The 16,392-nt window shown below is 43.0% G+C and overlaps 1 protein-coding gene and 1 long non-coding RNA gene across 2 annotated transcripts in view; both read right to left on the bottom strand.

Moving 5' to 3' along the window:
- Positions 1–622: 622 nt before the first annotated feature.
- LOC127003638 (ras-like protein family member 10B) lies at positions 623–8,861 on the bottom strand. Its single transcript, XM_050870547.1, has 5 exons — positions 8,822–8,861; positions 6,997–7,241; positions 5,893–6,019; positions 5,303–5,436; positions 623–5,225 (listed from the first exon to the last, which is right to left on the bottom strand). The coding sequence occupies exons 1-5, from the start codon at positions 8,859–8,861 to the stop codon at positions 4,914–4,916; spliced, it is 858 nt and encodes a 285-aa protein (XP_050726504.1). The 3' UTR covers positions 623–4,913.
- Positions 8,862–10,262: 1,401 nt separating this feature from the next.
- The window catches only part of LOC127003502 (uncharacterized), a 30,620-nt gene continuing 24,490 nt past the window's right edge, over positions 10,263–16,392 (bottom strand). Inside the window, exons 2-3 of the long non-coding RNA XR_007757096.1 lie at positions 14,516–14,753; positions 10,263–10,312 (exon numbers count right to left, since the gene is read on the bottom strand). This is a non-coding gene — a long non-coding RNA (uncharacterized LOC127003502). The remainder of the gene's footprint in view (positions 10,313–14,515; positions 14,754–16,392) is intronic.

Genomic DNA, 16,392 nt, shown 5'->3' with positions numbered 1-16,392 from the left:
CCCTCTCCCAGTATTGCATGTCAAGATTATGCTTCCTTGAAACTAACACTGTCTGGCTTGTCTTATATGATTATTGCTACAGTTGCGGTGTGTGTCTTCTTCGTTGTCATTCTTAAGCACAGTCACGGATTCATGTGTTTAGCGTCACTCGTGTTAAAAGAAGAAAGATTAGGCCGTGAATGAGACGTGAGAGAGGTGAAAGGAGAAGGAATCAGATACATATTGTTAGGTTTTGAGCTGAAAGGGAATTGGTTATACATTATTTGAAACGTCAAGTCTTACCCAACGTTGCCAGATTGTCTTACTCAGCTTCTTGAATTTACCGACTTAATTCCTACCCAAAAACTGTCTCGTGGACCCCAATAAGGAGATGCACTTATAATTATCGTTAAAATAGTTAATTCCTGATGTTTCTTGGCAATAGTTAGGCGTCAGAAACCGGTAAATACTATGCTCTGAGTACGATAACCTGGTAACTGTGGAACTCTTACCTTTCAATATTTCTCGTTATTTGCTTGTGGATTGATTGATTGATTGATTGATAGTTTATTGTTGCAAGTAAAACAACAAAGGAGAAGGGAGGAGCATGCCTATTTGCTTGTGGGGGAATATCAATCACACGTATCAACTATGTTTTAATATTTTTATACAATTTTATTAACATGTATAGGCAATGTAATCATCAACACACGTCGATCATATTTATTAGTACATTGTTATACGTTAGGTTCGATTTATTATTATTATTATTATTATTACAGGCTTAATTAAACAACATGAATAAATAAAATAATGTGTGTGTGTGTGTGTGTGTGTGTGTGTGTGTGTGTGTGTGTGTGTGTGTGTGTGTGTATACTTGGGTCAAATACAAAGAGAGAGGCGGATGGTATAGGCGTTTATTGCATAACCCAGAACACCAAAGCTTGTTTTTGTGTTAACTATAAAGTGTAGTAACATCGCACGGTATAAACAAACACTGCCTCGGTTATCGTTATTACTATCATCATTATTAAGTCATATTCTTTGTCCCACGACGCACGGGCACAACGCCACCTAACAAACACTAGTGGGTCGTATTTTAAAACATTTCGTCGCCCAAGTGCACATATTTGGCAAGGCTTTCGTAGGAGTTGTGGGCATTTCCCGGGGTAGTTTTATGACCCTGGTGGTAGTCTGACCCTTCCTCTGTACTGTGGACCTAAAGAAACACTCATTATAACCCGATTGACCCCCTCTTTGACCTATAGAAATAGTTGACGTGGGAAGTAAATGTGTCTTTTTTAGGTTTACACGCCCTTACTGCATGTGTGTGTTGCTTGTGTCTCGGGAAATAGCGTTACAAGCCGTTATACCCGACCCCGCCCAGTCCCACCCATCTCCCCGCCCCTCCCCATCCTCCCTCCCACCCACCCACAATGACGTAACGTAGCTGAGGGATTCAATTGACGGAGAGCAAGATACGATGGCGGGATTAGCGATATGATTTGAATATGTTATGAAAGGGAGATAGGGAATGGACGGTGTGTGTGTGTGTGTGTGTGTGTGTGTGTGTGTGTGTGTGTGTTCTGCCTGAGATTGCGTGCGTGCGTGCGTGCGTGCCTGCATTATGGTTGCATGTATTTATTTAATCTACGTATAGTTTTATGTAAGCACCGTGTGTGTGTGTGTGTGTGTGCGTGTGCTTGCTTTATTGAATATGTATACATGCCTCTGGAAATGCCGCCCTGTGTGTGTGTGTGTGTGTGTGTGTGTGTGTGTGTGTGTGTGTGTGTGTGCCAAGGGGAACAAAAGGCAAGAGAGCATCATCATCATCACCATCAGCAGCAACAAGAGGAGGAGGAAGAGGGAACAACGAGAGGGGAAGAAGCTGAGGAGGCGTAGAGGAGACAACCCAGCGAAAAGGGGAGGACAAGGGAAGGTAACGAGAGTCCTTTCCTCCCCTTTCCATGAGGTGGCGAGCGGTGGCGAGCAGGGGCGAGTAGAGGATTGAGAGGATAGCGAGTGGGCAAGAGTGGGCAGGTGGGCACGAACGCAGGTGTGAGAAAGGGGACTCTTACACCTGTTGTTTTCCCACATTTACGTTCAGTGGTATTAATCAACCCCTTCCAATAGTTTTATAAGCGAAATATTTAGAAACAGCAACTTGGATCATGATTTCTGGAGATTCAAACCCCATTCAACATGTCTAATCATTTTTTTTTTCTATACCTCCTTTATCTGCGTTCAACTATTATGACCCTTCCCACATAGGCTTATAAGTGCTGAATATTTAGGATCAGCAACTTGGATCATGGTTTCTGGAGATTCAAACCCCATTCAACATATCTAATCAATTCTTTTATTTTTCTATACCTCCTTTATCTGCGTTCAACTATTATGACCCTTCCCACATAGGCTTATAAGCGTTGAATATTTGAGATCAGCAACTTGGATCATGATTTCTGGAGATTCAAACACTTTATAACACTTCTAATCAATTCTCTTATTATTCTATACCTCCTTTATCTGCGTTCAACAATTATAACCCTTCCCAAATTTAGTTTATACACGTTAAATATTTAGGATCAGCAACTTGGATCATGATTTCTGGAGATTCAAACCCCTTCTATCACTTCTACTCAATTCTCTTATTATTCTATACCTTCCTTATCTGCGTTCAACAATTATAACCCTTCCCAAATATGATTTATACACGTTAAATACTTAGGATCAGTTACTTGGGTTATGATTTCTGGAGATTCAAACACCTTTTAAACTTCAAATCAATCCTCTTATTATTCTATACCTCCTTTATCTGCGTTCAACAATTATAACCCTTCCCAAATATGATTTATACACGTTAAATACTTAGGATCAGTTGCTTGGGATATGATTTCTGTAGATTCAAACATTTTTTTAACACTCCTAAATCATATCTCATCATTTCATACCTCCCCTACCTGCTGTTTACAATTACAACCCTTCCCAAACCAATATTCATCGATGTTTCATTATTAACTTGGCTCATACACGTTAGACACTGGTTCAGCGACTTGGATTATGGGTTATGTGTATTCAACCCCCCTTTTTGATACTTCTAATCATATATCTTATTGTTTTATACCTCTATTATCCGCCTTTAACAATACTAACCCTTCCTAGACTTATGTTCTCCGATGGTTTATTAATAGTTTGGTTTACACGTGTTAAGTATTTAGAAACAATGACTTGGGCCGATCAGGAGTAAAGAAAATGAAAGAAATTAAAACTCTACGGTACTACCACTCCCTTTTCCGCCCCTCTCGCCCCCTTTCTCGCCCCTTCTCGCACTTCATCATCCCCTCATCAGGTTGCCTCTAGTGTCCGGAGAGCATCAAGAGGGAAAACCGGGCAAAGCGAAGCTGATACCGGCAACTCTAGGCTACGCAGGTAAACCCCGTCAGGTGTGTGTGTGTGTGTGTGTGTGTGTGTGTGTGTGTGTGTGTGTGTGTGTAACTCATAATATTGACCCAGTAACCTATTTAAACCCCTCAATAACCCGTCTTTGAGAGTCACAAGTGTCTGTCTGTCTGTCTGTCTGTCTGTCTGTTTGTCTAAGTGTTTCGGTTTTTATTAATAAGTGAAAGGAATTAGTTTTATGTTACCTGCCGAAAGCTGCTTGGGTTTTTTTTTTTATTTATTTATGAGTTTTAAACATCAACAACAGTGCTTTCGATTCGGTTTCGTAAGGGGGAGGAGGAGGAGGAGGAGGAGGGTTCTTATCTACTGCAGGGGACCCGTTCATTGTGTTGTGTCGTGTTGTGCTTGCTGTGTTGCTCCACTCGTGTCGTTATTGTTGTTGTTGTTGTTCGCCGTCGTTGTTGTTGTTGTTCATTTCGTCACGGTTGTGTTCCAGGGTAGGGCCGCGCCGTCCCGTGTGTTGCCTGCTTACTACACACTGGTGACTTCCTTTTTTTTTTTTTTTTTTTTAGTTTTTTTATGTTTTTTGTGTAACATGTATAAAGTTTCTCGTGACCTCGATGCTCCCCTCGTTACTTACGTTCACTACTCACCTGCACATTAATTACCTGATTTGCACTAACTGGACTGCTAGGCTAGACACTGTTAGTCCTATGCTCCACTAAGAATGATAACGGTTACATCTATCTACCGGATCGTAAATCAAAGCAGTTATGAGCCGCTGTCTAAGGAACGAAAACCCCTAAGCTGATCCATGGAGACCGAACGTCGAATGGTAGAATGTTTACTTTTTGGGGACACTTTTGAGACAGGTGATCGGAGGCGTGCGTGGTGAGGGACGCGTCAGTGGGCGAGGCGTGACGTGAAGGTCGCGGCGGCAGGGGCGGACAGACGCGCGGCGCCGTCACCGCCCCGCGAGGCCGCCGCCCGTGCGGCGCGTGCCCGGCGTGCCCGGCACCGCCAGCCGCGCGTCGTGCTGTGTAGTGTTTGCCGGAGTCGTGGTTTGAAAAAAAGTACTTAACAATAACGCGGGAAACAGCCACTTTGTGGGTTATGTCGCTTTGTACAGGGAACGTGTCTGGCTTTGTACACTCGCTTCTCGGGACTGGCCAGCGAGCCAACTTAACTAGGGTCCGTACACCTACATAACAGCCTCTAGTATTACTGTAGTTCGTCTTGCGATTCACAGGCATCAGTACCGGGCCGGCCACGGCGCCCCCACTGCCACCACACGGGGGCCCGGCAGCCGCGGCGGCGGCGGGCGGGGGGCGCCGCGCCGCCGTGTGGCACCGCCGCCCCGCCGCCCTCACTGAGACTAACTTGTGCGTTTCATGGGGTGACAGCTCCCCCCGGGGCGTCGGGAGGGACGGGAGGGGCCGTCAGTGTTAGGCTATTGCTCTGCCGTCCAGAGGCGTCCTGGCAGGCTGCGGCGGCCGTGCATGGCTGCGCGGCGCGGCGCACGCCCGGGCCGCCCCTCACAATATGGTGCACTTGGAGTGTTCAATCACTTCGTGCAGCTCGTGCAGGTTGTGCGGGCGCGCGTGGGCGTGGGAGTGCGCGTCCTCCACCGCCAGCAGCAGCTCCCTGAAGGCGGCCACCACGTGCCAGTTACACTTGGCCGACACCTCCACGTAGGCGGCCTTCCACTGCTTCCTGACGGTGGCCGGCACCTCCCGCATCTCCCGCAGCAGCTCCCGCTTCTCGCGCGGCTCGGACGCCTCTAGCAGGTCCCGCTTGTTGCCCACCACCACCACGCCCACCTCGCGCATGTCCCGGGACTCGTACACCTGCGGAAACACACTTGCGTCAGTACCTGCGTCGCCCAAGCCACCTGCAAAGTCACCTGTAGTGTCACGTGCGTTACCTGGTCCCGCAGCGCCTTGATGTGCGTGAAGGACTCGTAGCAGGTGAGGTCGAACACGAACACGTACGCCATGGCCGACCGCAGCCCGTAGAAGCGGTAGTCCGCCCACTCCGAGAACGAGTTTTGTGGGAACGCTGAGAGGGGGAAAGGGAGCAGAAATTAGGGGGAAGGTGTGTCTGTAAGTGCACCTTTTATCCAACTTTCCCTTTCTACAGCCGTGGCTTTATCTGTCTCTTTGCCAAGCACACACGTTCTACCTGCCTGTCTATCTGTCTATCTATATGAATCTATTTATTATCCATATATCTATCAGACTATCCATCCATCTGTATCTTTGCCTCCTCCTTTTCCTCCTCCTCTTACCTCTTCTCCTTCGCCTCCTCCTCTTTTTTCTATTCTCCTCCTCCTCTTTCTCTTCCTCCACCTCCTACTATTCTTTTTCTACTTTTTCCTCCTGTTTATTTTTTTCCTGCCAGTCCTACTTCTACTCAATGCTCCTCCTCCTACTTCTCCTCTCTCTCCATCTCCTACCCCTCCTCTTTCTACCCCTGTCCTTATCCTCCTCCTCCTCCTCCTGCCCCGTTTCTCACCTCTTATCGGCGGGATGTCAGCGATGCACAGTTGATACACCCTCTCGTTGACCAGCACGTTGGACCAGTTGTTAACCCGGGTAGTGGTGGGCTGGTGGGCCTCCGGGAACTCGTTATGGACAAATTGCTGTGTTGAGGAAAGGAAGAGAAGGATGTTAGTTATGAAGAGTGAGTGAAGAGCGAAATGAATGGGAGGAAAAGGGAAGAGGTTATGAAGTTAGTGGAGAGCGAGTATATGGTGAGTGATGAAAGATATGAGAGAAAGGAAAGTTGTTATAGAGAGGAATGAAGAAAAGCGAAGAAAAGCAAACCCGTTATAAAGAGTTAGGTTAGAGAGTTAGAAGCTAGATGAAAGAAAAAGGGATGGAAGAGTAAGAAATAAGGAAGGTTGGATGGGAAAGAAAGAAGGGCAGGGAAGTAAAGAAAGAAATAAAGAGAAAAGCAATAAATAAAAGGGAGGGAAGTAGGTAAAGGCTTGCTAAATTGGATACATCACGTAGGGCTGAAAGGTATACAGGAAGGCAAAAAGGGTCGCCAGGTAGACAGGTAGATGGGCACAGATGATAGTGGCAGGTAAAGAAGCGGTACCTCTGTCACCTGTGTTTATTTACCTTACACATGAAAGAGAGAAGAAAAGCATGTTAGACAGACAGACACTCGGACAGACAGGCAGACAGACAGACTGACAGATAAACAGACTGACATAAAAAAGAATCTTCGAATAAAAGCGAAGTAGGAACAGTTTCTGACAGAGGATTTACGTACTACAAATGAAGAAAAGGAAAGAAGAAAGAAGAGAAAAAAACTCCAAACAGTAATCTCGAACAATTATAGAAGAAATAAATATAAAACAAGCAAAAAGAAACTCAAAATTTATCCAAAGAAAAAGATACGAGAAAAAGAAACAAAAAATTATTACGAAGAATGAAAACAGAACGAAAAGGAAAAAAAAAAACTCGGTAACAATAAAAGAAAAAAAGGTACGAGAAAAATAATAATAAAGAAAAACAGTAAAAAAATAAAAACTCGAAAAAAAAAGAACCAACCAACCATAGAAAACGTCACCGCAAAATGGCAGACTATACCAAACACACACATCCTCACCTTAATAATCGAAGTCTTGCCCACTCCGGGGGCGCCCAGAACCACCACCTTGACGACTTGCGAGGGGGGCGGCGGGGGCAGCAGGTGGCCGTTGAGGGGGGGCGGGGCGGGGTGGGGGGAGGAGGGGGGAGGGGGGCGGCGGTTCCCCCCCTGGCAGGTCCCACAGTCCCCCGCCCCCCCGCCCCCTCCCCGCGGCCCCCCACAGCCCTCACATGTGCCTGAATCACACCCACTCACCACAACAACTGCGAAGGCACGATAGATTAATAGACAGATAGATAGGAGTAGATAGGTAGGTAGATAGATTGATAGAGAGATAGATAAAAAAGTAGACAGCTGAATATATATAATGACAGTTACTTAGATAGATAAATAGATAGTTACGAGAGTAGATAGCTATGTATGGATATGATAGATGGATAGATTGATAGATAGGTAGATAATATGAAAGATAGATAGTTACATAGATAGATGGATAAAACACTAGCCAGGTAGGTAGATAAATAAATAGATACATAGACACATTATCGTACGCATAACATTGTATATTTTTCGGTTTCTGCCCCATAAATATCGCAAAAAAGAGCATCAATAATTGCCAATATGAACAATAATTATAAATGCATATCGTTCTCTTTGTGGGTACGATGTTTTTTGGTCAGAAATTGGCAAAAAAAATACTTATACGCCAAGTACGACAATGTGGTAACGTTGGGCATATATAGCTATAGGTCGAAACCGTATTAAAATGAAGAAAACAGAAATAAAACACATATCGAACAATAAACACTTCCCATAACACACGTCAAAAAGTGCAAAGGAAAAACAAAAGAAGTAAAATTAAAAAGAACCGAGACAGTGAAGCAACCGAGTCAGCCGTGTCTCCTCACCAGTGTGTTTGGGAGGGCGATGTCTTTTGTCTGTCTTTTTTTCTCGTTATGTGGTTCTGTATCGCGTCAAAAAGCAAAAAAGCAAAAAGGAAGTGAAGTTAAAAAAGAACCGAGACAGTGAAGCAACCGAATCACCCAGTATCGCATCACCAGTGTGTCGGGGAGGTGGTGAGCGTCGTTTGTCGGTCTGTTTTTCTCCTTATGTGGTTCTGTATCGCGTGTAGGCCTAACCAGCGGAAGCCCCAATACACGAAGGCCTACAATTGATCAGCCCGACGTTAAGAGGTAGGGAAATAACGTTTGTTTTGTCTGTTTTGTTATTGTTTTTTCCCTTTCTCGTTTTTGGGATGGAAGAAAACGGGATGTCGTGATTAGTTAGTCTTGTTACTGTTTTGTTTTGTGGTTTTGTTATTGTTATTTAGTGTTGTTATTTATTTTGTTATTTATTGTGTGTTTTCTTTTATTCTTTTTCCCGTTTTTCGTAATTGGCAGCGACGCGGATGCAAAGAAAACGGGAATAGGTGGTAACTGATGATTGATTGGACTTTTGTTATTGTTTTTGTGGGTTTGTTATTGTTATTTAGTGTTATTTATTTGTTATTTATTGTGTGTTTTCTTTTATTCTTTTTCCCGTTTTTCGTAATTGTTAGCGACGCGGATGGAAAGAAAACGGGAAAATGTAGTTACTGTTAATTGGTTAGGCATTGTTATTTTTGTTTTGTGGTTTTGTTATTGTTGTTATGGTCTCCTATGTTTGTTATTAATTGTGCTTTCTTTTTTTTGTCTTTTTCCATCTCTCGGTAGCGACGCGAATGGAAAAACTGGGAAGAGATAAATGGTGATTGGTTATTTTATTGTTATTTTTTGGTTATTGTGGTTTTGTTATTGCTATTTGTTATTTTTTGTTATTATTAGTGCTTTCCAATTCTTATTACTTTTGAGATAATGCACTGAAAACCAAACGTAATACAGCATGTCAAAATGGTTAGCCTCGTATGATAGGAGTAGGCTATCAGTACATTGTCAAGAAGTAAATAATAGCCTAGTCAAACCGTATGAAGCAAGTTAATACAATACACAGCTTAATATAAGAGTATGATAAATATGAGGTAATAGACAAAACTGAAACCCAATCGTAATACAGTATAGCAAAAAGGTTAGCCTAGTAAGATGACGGTAGGCTATTGGTTTATGTCAAGAAGTAAATAATAGCCTAGTAAAGCCTTATGAAACAACTTGATACAATACATAGCTTAATATAACAGTATGATAAAAAAAAAGGTTAGGTTAATCTGGGAGTTGCATTTGTAGGTGAGGTCAGTGCAGCAGTAAGGTCATTATTAAAGGTCAGGATGGGCCGTTATTGGGCGGGGAATGGATGGATGTGATGGTGATGATCGGAAATGCGTACAGCTTAGCGTTAAGTATATTACTGTTACAAATGCTAATAGGCTAATACCAATACTGATGCTGCTGCTGTTGTTGTTATTGTTGTTCTTGTTGTTGTTGATAGTATTGCTTTAACCTTACTTCTACTACTACTACTACTACTACTACTACTACTACCACCATAAACTTCTAATTGTTATAAAAAGTAATGATAATGATTATACAAGCCTAGGAGTAAAAATAACTATCACTCATTTATTTTTATTATTATTATTATTATTATTATTATTATTATTATTAGTAGTAGTAGTAGTAGTAGGATGAGGAGGAGGAGGAGGAAGGAAGGTAGGAAGAAAAGAGGGAAGGAAGAAAGGGAGGGAGGGTGGAGGAGGAAGGAAGGAAGGAAGGAAGGAAGGGTGGGAGGAAAAAGGAAGGAAGAAAGAGAGAAAGAAAGGAAGAAAGAAAGAAAAAGAAAGGAAGGAGGAGGAAGAAGGGGAAGGAAGGAAAGACTGTAGGAAGGGAGGAGGAGGAAAGAAGAAAGGGAGAAAGAAAAGAAGAGAGAGAAAGAAAGGAAGGAGGAGGAGGAGGAAGAAGAAGGAAGGGCGGAAGGAAGGAAGGAGGAGAAGGAGCAGGAAGAAGTAGCAGCAGTAGCAGTAATAGCAACAGGCAGCACTATCAACACCATCATCAGCAGAAGGAACCACGGCATTAACATCACCATTAGCATTAGCATTAGGGGCCGCGGCGGCAGTGAGGCAGCGGCGTTAACAACAGGTGGCGGCGTGCTAAGGGGCGGCCAGGTAGCTATGACATGCTCACCTGAGGAGGAGCGTATGTCGGGGGTGCGCCGCGGATCCAGCCACTTCTTACCAGCGTTCTCACATCACAAACACCTGCCGCCCATCTGTTGAGACACGGACAGGTAGACACACACCTTGGATATAGAGGGACAGGTTGTAAGCGTGATTAAACGACCTCCTTTACCCTTTACAATCATTCTTACCAGCGTTCTCACATCACAAACACCTGCCGCCCATCTGTTGAGACACGGACAGGTAGACACACACCTTGGATATAGAGGGACAGGTTGTAAACGTGATTAAACGACCTCCTTTAACCCCCCAAAAATAACTGTCACCAGCGTTCTCACATCACAAACATCTGCCGCCCATCTGTTGAGACACGGACAGGTAGACACACACCTTGGATATAGAGGGACAGGTTGTAAACATGATTAAACTGCCTCCTTTGACCCCCCCCCCAAAAAAAAAAAATCACTCACCAGCGTTCTCACACCACAAACACCTTCCGCCCATCTGTAGAGACACGGACAGGTAGAGACACACACCTTGGAGACATAGATAGGCTAGAAGATTACTACTGAACTTTTTATTTTTTTATATTTTCTCAAGCTGTCTTCTTTACTGTAAAAAAAAAGGGTGGGTGGGAGGAGGGTCATATTCTCACAAGCATTCTCACATCATGACACACACCTTGGAGACAGATAGATAGGCTGAAAGAGTTATGAGTTTATTTATTTGGTTTTCCACTTTTATGTGCCTCCTAACTTTCATGCGTGTAACAAATAGCAGACGGACAACTGAAATAGTTAAGTGTCATCCCAGAAAGGAAATGTAGAAGTCAAGGCAGATAGACTCAAGCGAAGAAATTATATTAGAACCTTTACCGGGAGAGGATGGAGTACACTAACATTAAACAGAGAAAGAAGAGGAGAATACCGGAAAAGGTCGAATAACAGACAGACAACTAAGTAGCAAATTGTAAGCTCAGGGATCGTAGAAGTCAAGGCAGAAAGAACCAAGGGAAAATATGATATTAAAGCCTTTACCAGAACAGGATGTGAAAGTTTAGCCTCGTACCAGCGTGTAAAAATATATATTAGCTTAATACAAACCTCTCGGCTGTTTGAGGAAGGAGAAAGAGAAAAAGGAGGAGGGAGAGAGCGGGGAGGAGGGCGGATAAAGTAGTTAAAAGTTTTTGGAAAGGAATATTGAGAGAGTGAAAGAAAGAACATTAGAAAAAAAAATGAGACTAAAAGATAGGTCGTTAAAATTAGTGACATCACATTATCTGCCCAGGTGATATCGTGGCTGATTGGACAGGTAAACACAGACCAGGTGACATGTACATACGGACAGAAAGCTAGGCAGGTGAGAGGAAACAGGTGTGGCTAGTAGGCCTGGGCGTCATTACAGGTAACTGGATACCAATTACCAACATAAGGGATAGGTGCGAGGTGACAGGTGATAGGAAAGGAATGTAGAGGTCGTGGGAGGAAGGAAAAGATAGACAGCGAGGTGGACAGATGGACGAAAAGAAGAATAAAGGAAGGAAATTGGGAACTGATGTATAAATGAAGTAAACAAGAGATAAAGAATGGAAGCGTGAAGGAAACAAAAGATGACTGTACTGATGTATAGTAGAGGATAAAGAAGGACATAGGAATCTGATGCATAAATAAAAGATACAAGAGAAAAATAAAATATAAAATGGAAACAAACATAGATGACTGTAGTGACATATAAAGGGTTGGATTTTAATAGTTAGATAAAATACAAGCTTAAATTACCGATACAGGAGATAAAAGAAATACAAAAACAGAGAAATAAAAGAAATCTAAAGAGAGTAATAGATGGAAACAAATATAGACGATTGAACTGACATATAAAGGGTGGATATAAATAGCTGGTTGACATAGACGGGAGTTGATATACGGGAGATAGTAATAGAAATAGAGAAATAAAAAGTAAATGAAATAAAAGGAAACTGTGACATGGAAACAAAAATAAAGGACTGTACTAATATAAAAGGGTGGATATCAATAGTTAGACGATATATAAGCTTATGTTACTGATAGGTCGCGGAGGAGGAAAGACGGAAGAGGTGGTAGATTCCAAGACGGAGGAGAAGAAAGAAGAGATGGAGGAGGAAGAGGAGGAGGAGAAAGAAGAGATGGAGGAGGAGGAGGAGAGATAAAAGATGGTAAAGTGAAAATGCGGAGTAGAATAACGGAGAAAAGAGAGATTATGATAATGACCAACTGGAGGAAAAAAAAAATAAAGAAACAAAAAGAAAGAAATAAGAAACGAAGAAATAAAAAGAGAACTAACATATAAAAAGCGTGTATAATAACAGCTAAGTGACACAAAAGCTGAAAACACCGCTACAAAAAAGATAATAGAAAAAAGTAATAAAAAACGAAATACAAAAATAAAAAGTAGGAAACCAAAATCAAAACAAATGGCTGACCTGACACATAAAGGGGTGGATATCAATAACGTGTGGGGAGACAGATGGGCGGTGAGAGGCTGATGGATAGGGGACAAAGGGCGTTAGACAGTTAGAGGGCGGACTCAACGCAGGTCGCTTCGTAAACAGATCAAGGGAGGGAAGTAGATGAAAGAAAATGGGTTTGGACTTTGATGGGATAACTTGACTAAATTCTGACTGGTTGATTTATTGCTTGTCTGTCTGTGTTTCTTTGGTCATCTGTCTGTCTACGTGTGTGTTTGTTTGTTTTCGTGTCGACTTGAGTTCTGATTGGTTTATAAAGTGTCTGTCTGTCTGTGTCTGTCTGTATGTATGTATGTATGTGTATGTGTGTATCTATGTATGAAGGGATAGATATTGTATGTACGTGTTTATTCGAAGCTGTGTAGGTGTGTGTGCGTGGAATAGGCCTAATTGCACATTCATCACACACACACACACACACACACACACACGCACACACACACACACACCTATTAGCAATGCATCTCGTGTACGTGAACTTTTTATTTATGTACACAGGCATGAATGAAATAATCGAGAGAGAGAGAGAGAGAGAGAGAGAGAGAGAGAGAGAGAGAGAGAGAGAGAGAGAGAGAGAGAGAGAGAGAGAGAGAGAGAGAGAGAGAACACTCGATTTAATCCATCCATCATCACCTTACCTTTGCCACGAATTGGTGGAGAGAGAGAGAGAGAGAGAGAGAGAGAGAGAGAGAGAGAGAGAGAGAGAGAGAGAGAGAGAGAGAGAGAGAGAGAGAGAGAGAGAGAGGTAAAGGAAAGAAACAAACTTCCCTCCTTCCTTCCTTCCTTCCTTCCTTCCTCCTTCCCTCTTTCTCGTCTAAATGGGTGAACCTCTACTAATGAGAGACAGAATGGTCAATAATGAGGCGTCTCTCTCTCTCTCTCTCTCTCTCTCTCTCTCTCTCTCTCTCTCTCTCTCTCTCTTCTTACTTAAAGGTCAGATAAATATTAAGAGAAGAAAAGGAGGAGGAAGAGGAGGAGGAGGAGGAGGAAACATGGAAACATGGACTAGCAGGCAGCAGAAAGCCTGTTGGCTCACTCTAGGCTGCCTGCGTTCAGTGATTTAATCAATCCGTTTGCCATAGGAGTGGCTTGCAGGGAAGGATTATAGCACTTGTGTATCTACTCTTGGGAACGTTCAGTTCACTCCCGATGCAGCAAAGTGGCGATCAATGCGTTTCTTGAAGGAGTTGATGGTCTCTGCGGTAACCACTTCTGCAGGAAGGCTGTTCCAATGGCGAACAACTCTATTCGAGAAATAACTCCTGCCGATGTCGGTATTGTATCGCTTTGCTTGAATTGTTTTTCCGTTGTTTCTTGGGAGGAGGAGGAGGAGGAGCAATTTTTGAAAAGGATTTTATGGAGTGTGTGAAGCGGAGATGAAGAGGAAGAAGATAGAAGAAGAGAGAGAGAGAGAGAGAGAGAGAGAGAGAGAGAGAGAGAGAGAGAGAGAGAGAGAGAGAGAGAGAGAGAGAGAGAGTGCGTGGGTGGTGGCAGATTTAGAAATGGGAGGTGAGAGAGGAAAAGTTATGGGAAGATTAGGAGATAAAAGAATATATGAGAGAGAGAGAGAGAGAGAGAGAGAGAGAGAGAGAGAGAGAGAGAGAGAGAGAGAGAGAGAGAGAGAGAGAGAGAGAGAGAGACGGTGGATTAGGCAGACAACAAAGGATAATAAATGGGAGCGAAGGAGGTGGAAGAAGAGGAGGAAGAGGAGGAGGAGGAGGAAGAAGAGGAGGAAGAGGAGGAGGAGGAGGAAGAAGAGGAGGAGGAGGAGGAGGAGGAAGAGGTCAGTTGAGGAAAGAAGAGAGAGAGAGAGAGAGAGAGAAGAGAAGAACTGGAGTTGAAAAAGGAGAGACCATATCCTTTCTCTCTCTCTCTCTCTCTCTCTCTCTCTCTCTCTCTCTCTCTCTCTTACGCAATTATCTTACCTGTCGGAGGAGCGTGGAGGCGAACGACAACAGCAACAGCAGCGGGAGGAGCCGAAGGAACAGGATGGAGAAGAGGAAGAGAAGAGGAAGGAAAAGAAGGAAGAGAAAGAGGAGAAGGAGGAGGAAGGAGGAAGAAGAGGAGGAGGAGGAGGAGGACCCGCTTCTCGGACACGTAGACTGGTCAAACCATCACCGCCACGGTCAGCCACCGACGTCGCCCCACCCCTCAGCATAGCACCTGTTGGGGGGGGGGGGGGAACGTTTTACTTTCAGGTGCATGGACAGGTGAATAAACGTTTATGAGATGGCGAAAAGGTGAAACAGACGTATTGCAAGAGAAAATAAACGTTTACTCTCAGGTGGATGGACAGGTGAAAACGTTTATGAGTGGAAAAAGGTAAAAAAATGCGAAAATGTGAAACAAACGTATTGCAAGAGAAAATAAACGTTTTACTCTCAGGTGGATGGACAGGTGAAAACGTTTATGATTGGAAAAAGGTAAAAAAATGCGAAAATGTGAAACAAACGTATTGCAAGAGAAAATAAACGTCTCACTCTCAGGCGCATTGGCATTTGAAAAGAACGTTGATGAGTGGAAAAAATGATCAAGAAGGCGATAAGGTGAAACAAACGTATTGCAAGAAAAATAAACGTCTCACTCTCCGGCTCATTGGCAGGTGAAAAGAACGTTGATAAGTGGAAAAAATGATCAAGAAGGCGATAAGGTGAAACAAACGTATTGCAAGAAAAATAAACGTCTCACTCTCCGGTTCATTGGCAGGTGAAAAGAACGTTGATGAGTGGAAAAAATGATCAAGAAGGCGATAAGGTGAAACGAACGTATTGCAAGAGAAAATAAACGATTGAAAATGAAAAAAAACGTTCATACAGGTGGAGAAAAAAACGTATATTAAAGTGAAAAGGTGAAAAAATGTAGTTGTAATAGAAGAAAATATAAGTGAAAAAAATATTAGTTAAATTGAATAAAACGTTCAAATAATTGGAAAAACGTTTGAGGTGAGAAAATAAAAAAACGATCATGAAAGTGAAAAGCTGACAAAAATAACTTACTTGAAGATAGTTATACATACATAGTTATAGTTATACATATTTACCCATAGATGTGTACATGCAGAAATAGGTACACACATATACGTACATACTCGGGAAATACGTTTACGCACACTGATGAATACGCCTGCACCCCCCCCCTCCCTCCCCCCAAATAAGTTTCAAAGTTGACTCGTGCGGACGAAAACAAGTAAACAAATACAAACAAGGTAAACAAACACAAACAAAACAGAATAATAACAAACGCAATCACAAACAGGTACGGTAAACAAATATACATAGGTCAACAAACGCACACGCACACACACACACACACACACACACACACACACACACACACACACACACACACACACACACATTAATTACACATATCATTGCACACTTAGTAAACTCTTAATGTCATTCTATATAAAAAGCCTCTCTCTCTCTCTCTCTCTCTCTCTCTCTCTCTCTCTCTCTCTCTCTCTCTCTCTCTCTCTCTCTTCATAATATATAGCTTGTTCACCCTTCAGGGAAAAGTGAGGATAGGGATGGAGGAAGGAGAAGGAAGAGGAGGAGGAGGAGGAGGAGGAGGTGGAGGAATTGGGCCTTTCTCCTCCCTTCCGTAGAGATGAGTGTTCAGCGTCGTGGTGTGAAAGGTTGTCATCCGTTTTTATTACTCTCTCTCTCTCTCTCTCTCTCCTTTAAATGTTAAAAAAATATAACCTTCTTAACTTTGATTATATACGGCATGGTACGAGAGAGAGAGAGAGAGAGAGAGAGAGAGAGAGAGAGAGAGAGAGAGAGAGAGAGAGAGAGAGAGA

The sequence above is a fragment of the Eriocheir sinensis genome, chromosome 25 (assembly GCF_024679095.1).
Source record: "Eriocheir sinensis breed Jianghai 21 chromosome 25, ASM2467909v1, whole genome shotgun sequence".
Lineage (NCBI taxonomy): Eukaryota > Metazoa > Arthropoda > Malacostraca > Decapoda > Varunidae > Eriocheir > Eriocheir sinensis.
Note: the sequence above shows the minus strand (reverse complement) of the source record. Positions and strands in the feature narration are given on the sequence as shown.

Coding starts and splice junctions, on each gene's coding strand:
- LOC127003638 (XM_050870547.1), bottom strand. CDS start 8,861: ATGCTGTATTACGTTTGGTTTTCAGTGCATTATCTCAAAA. Junction 5,437..5,892: donor TGACATCCCGCCGATAAGAG/GTGAGAAACGGG, acceptor TCCCCCTCTCAG/CGTTCCCACAAAACTCGTTC. Junction 5,226..5,302: donor TCAAGGCGCTGCGGGACCAG/GTAACGCACGTG, acceptor GTGTTTCCGCAG/GTGTACGAGTCCCGGGACAT.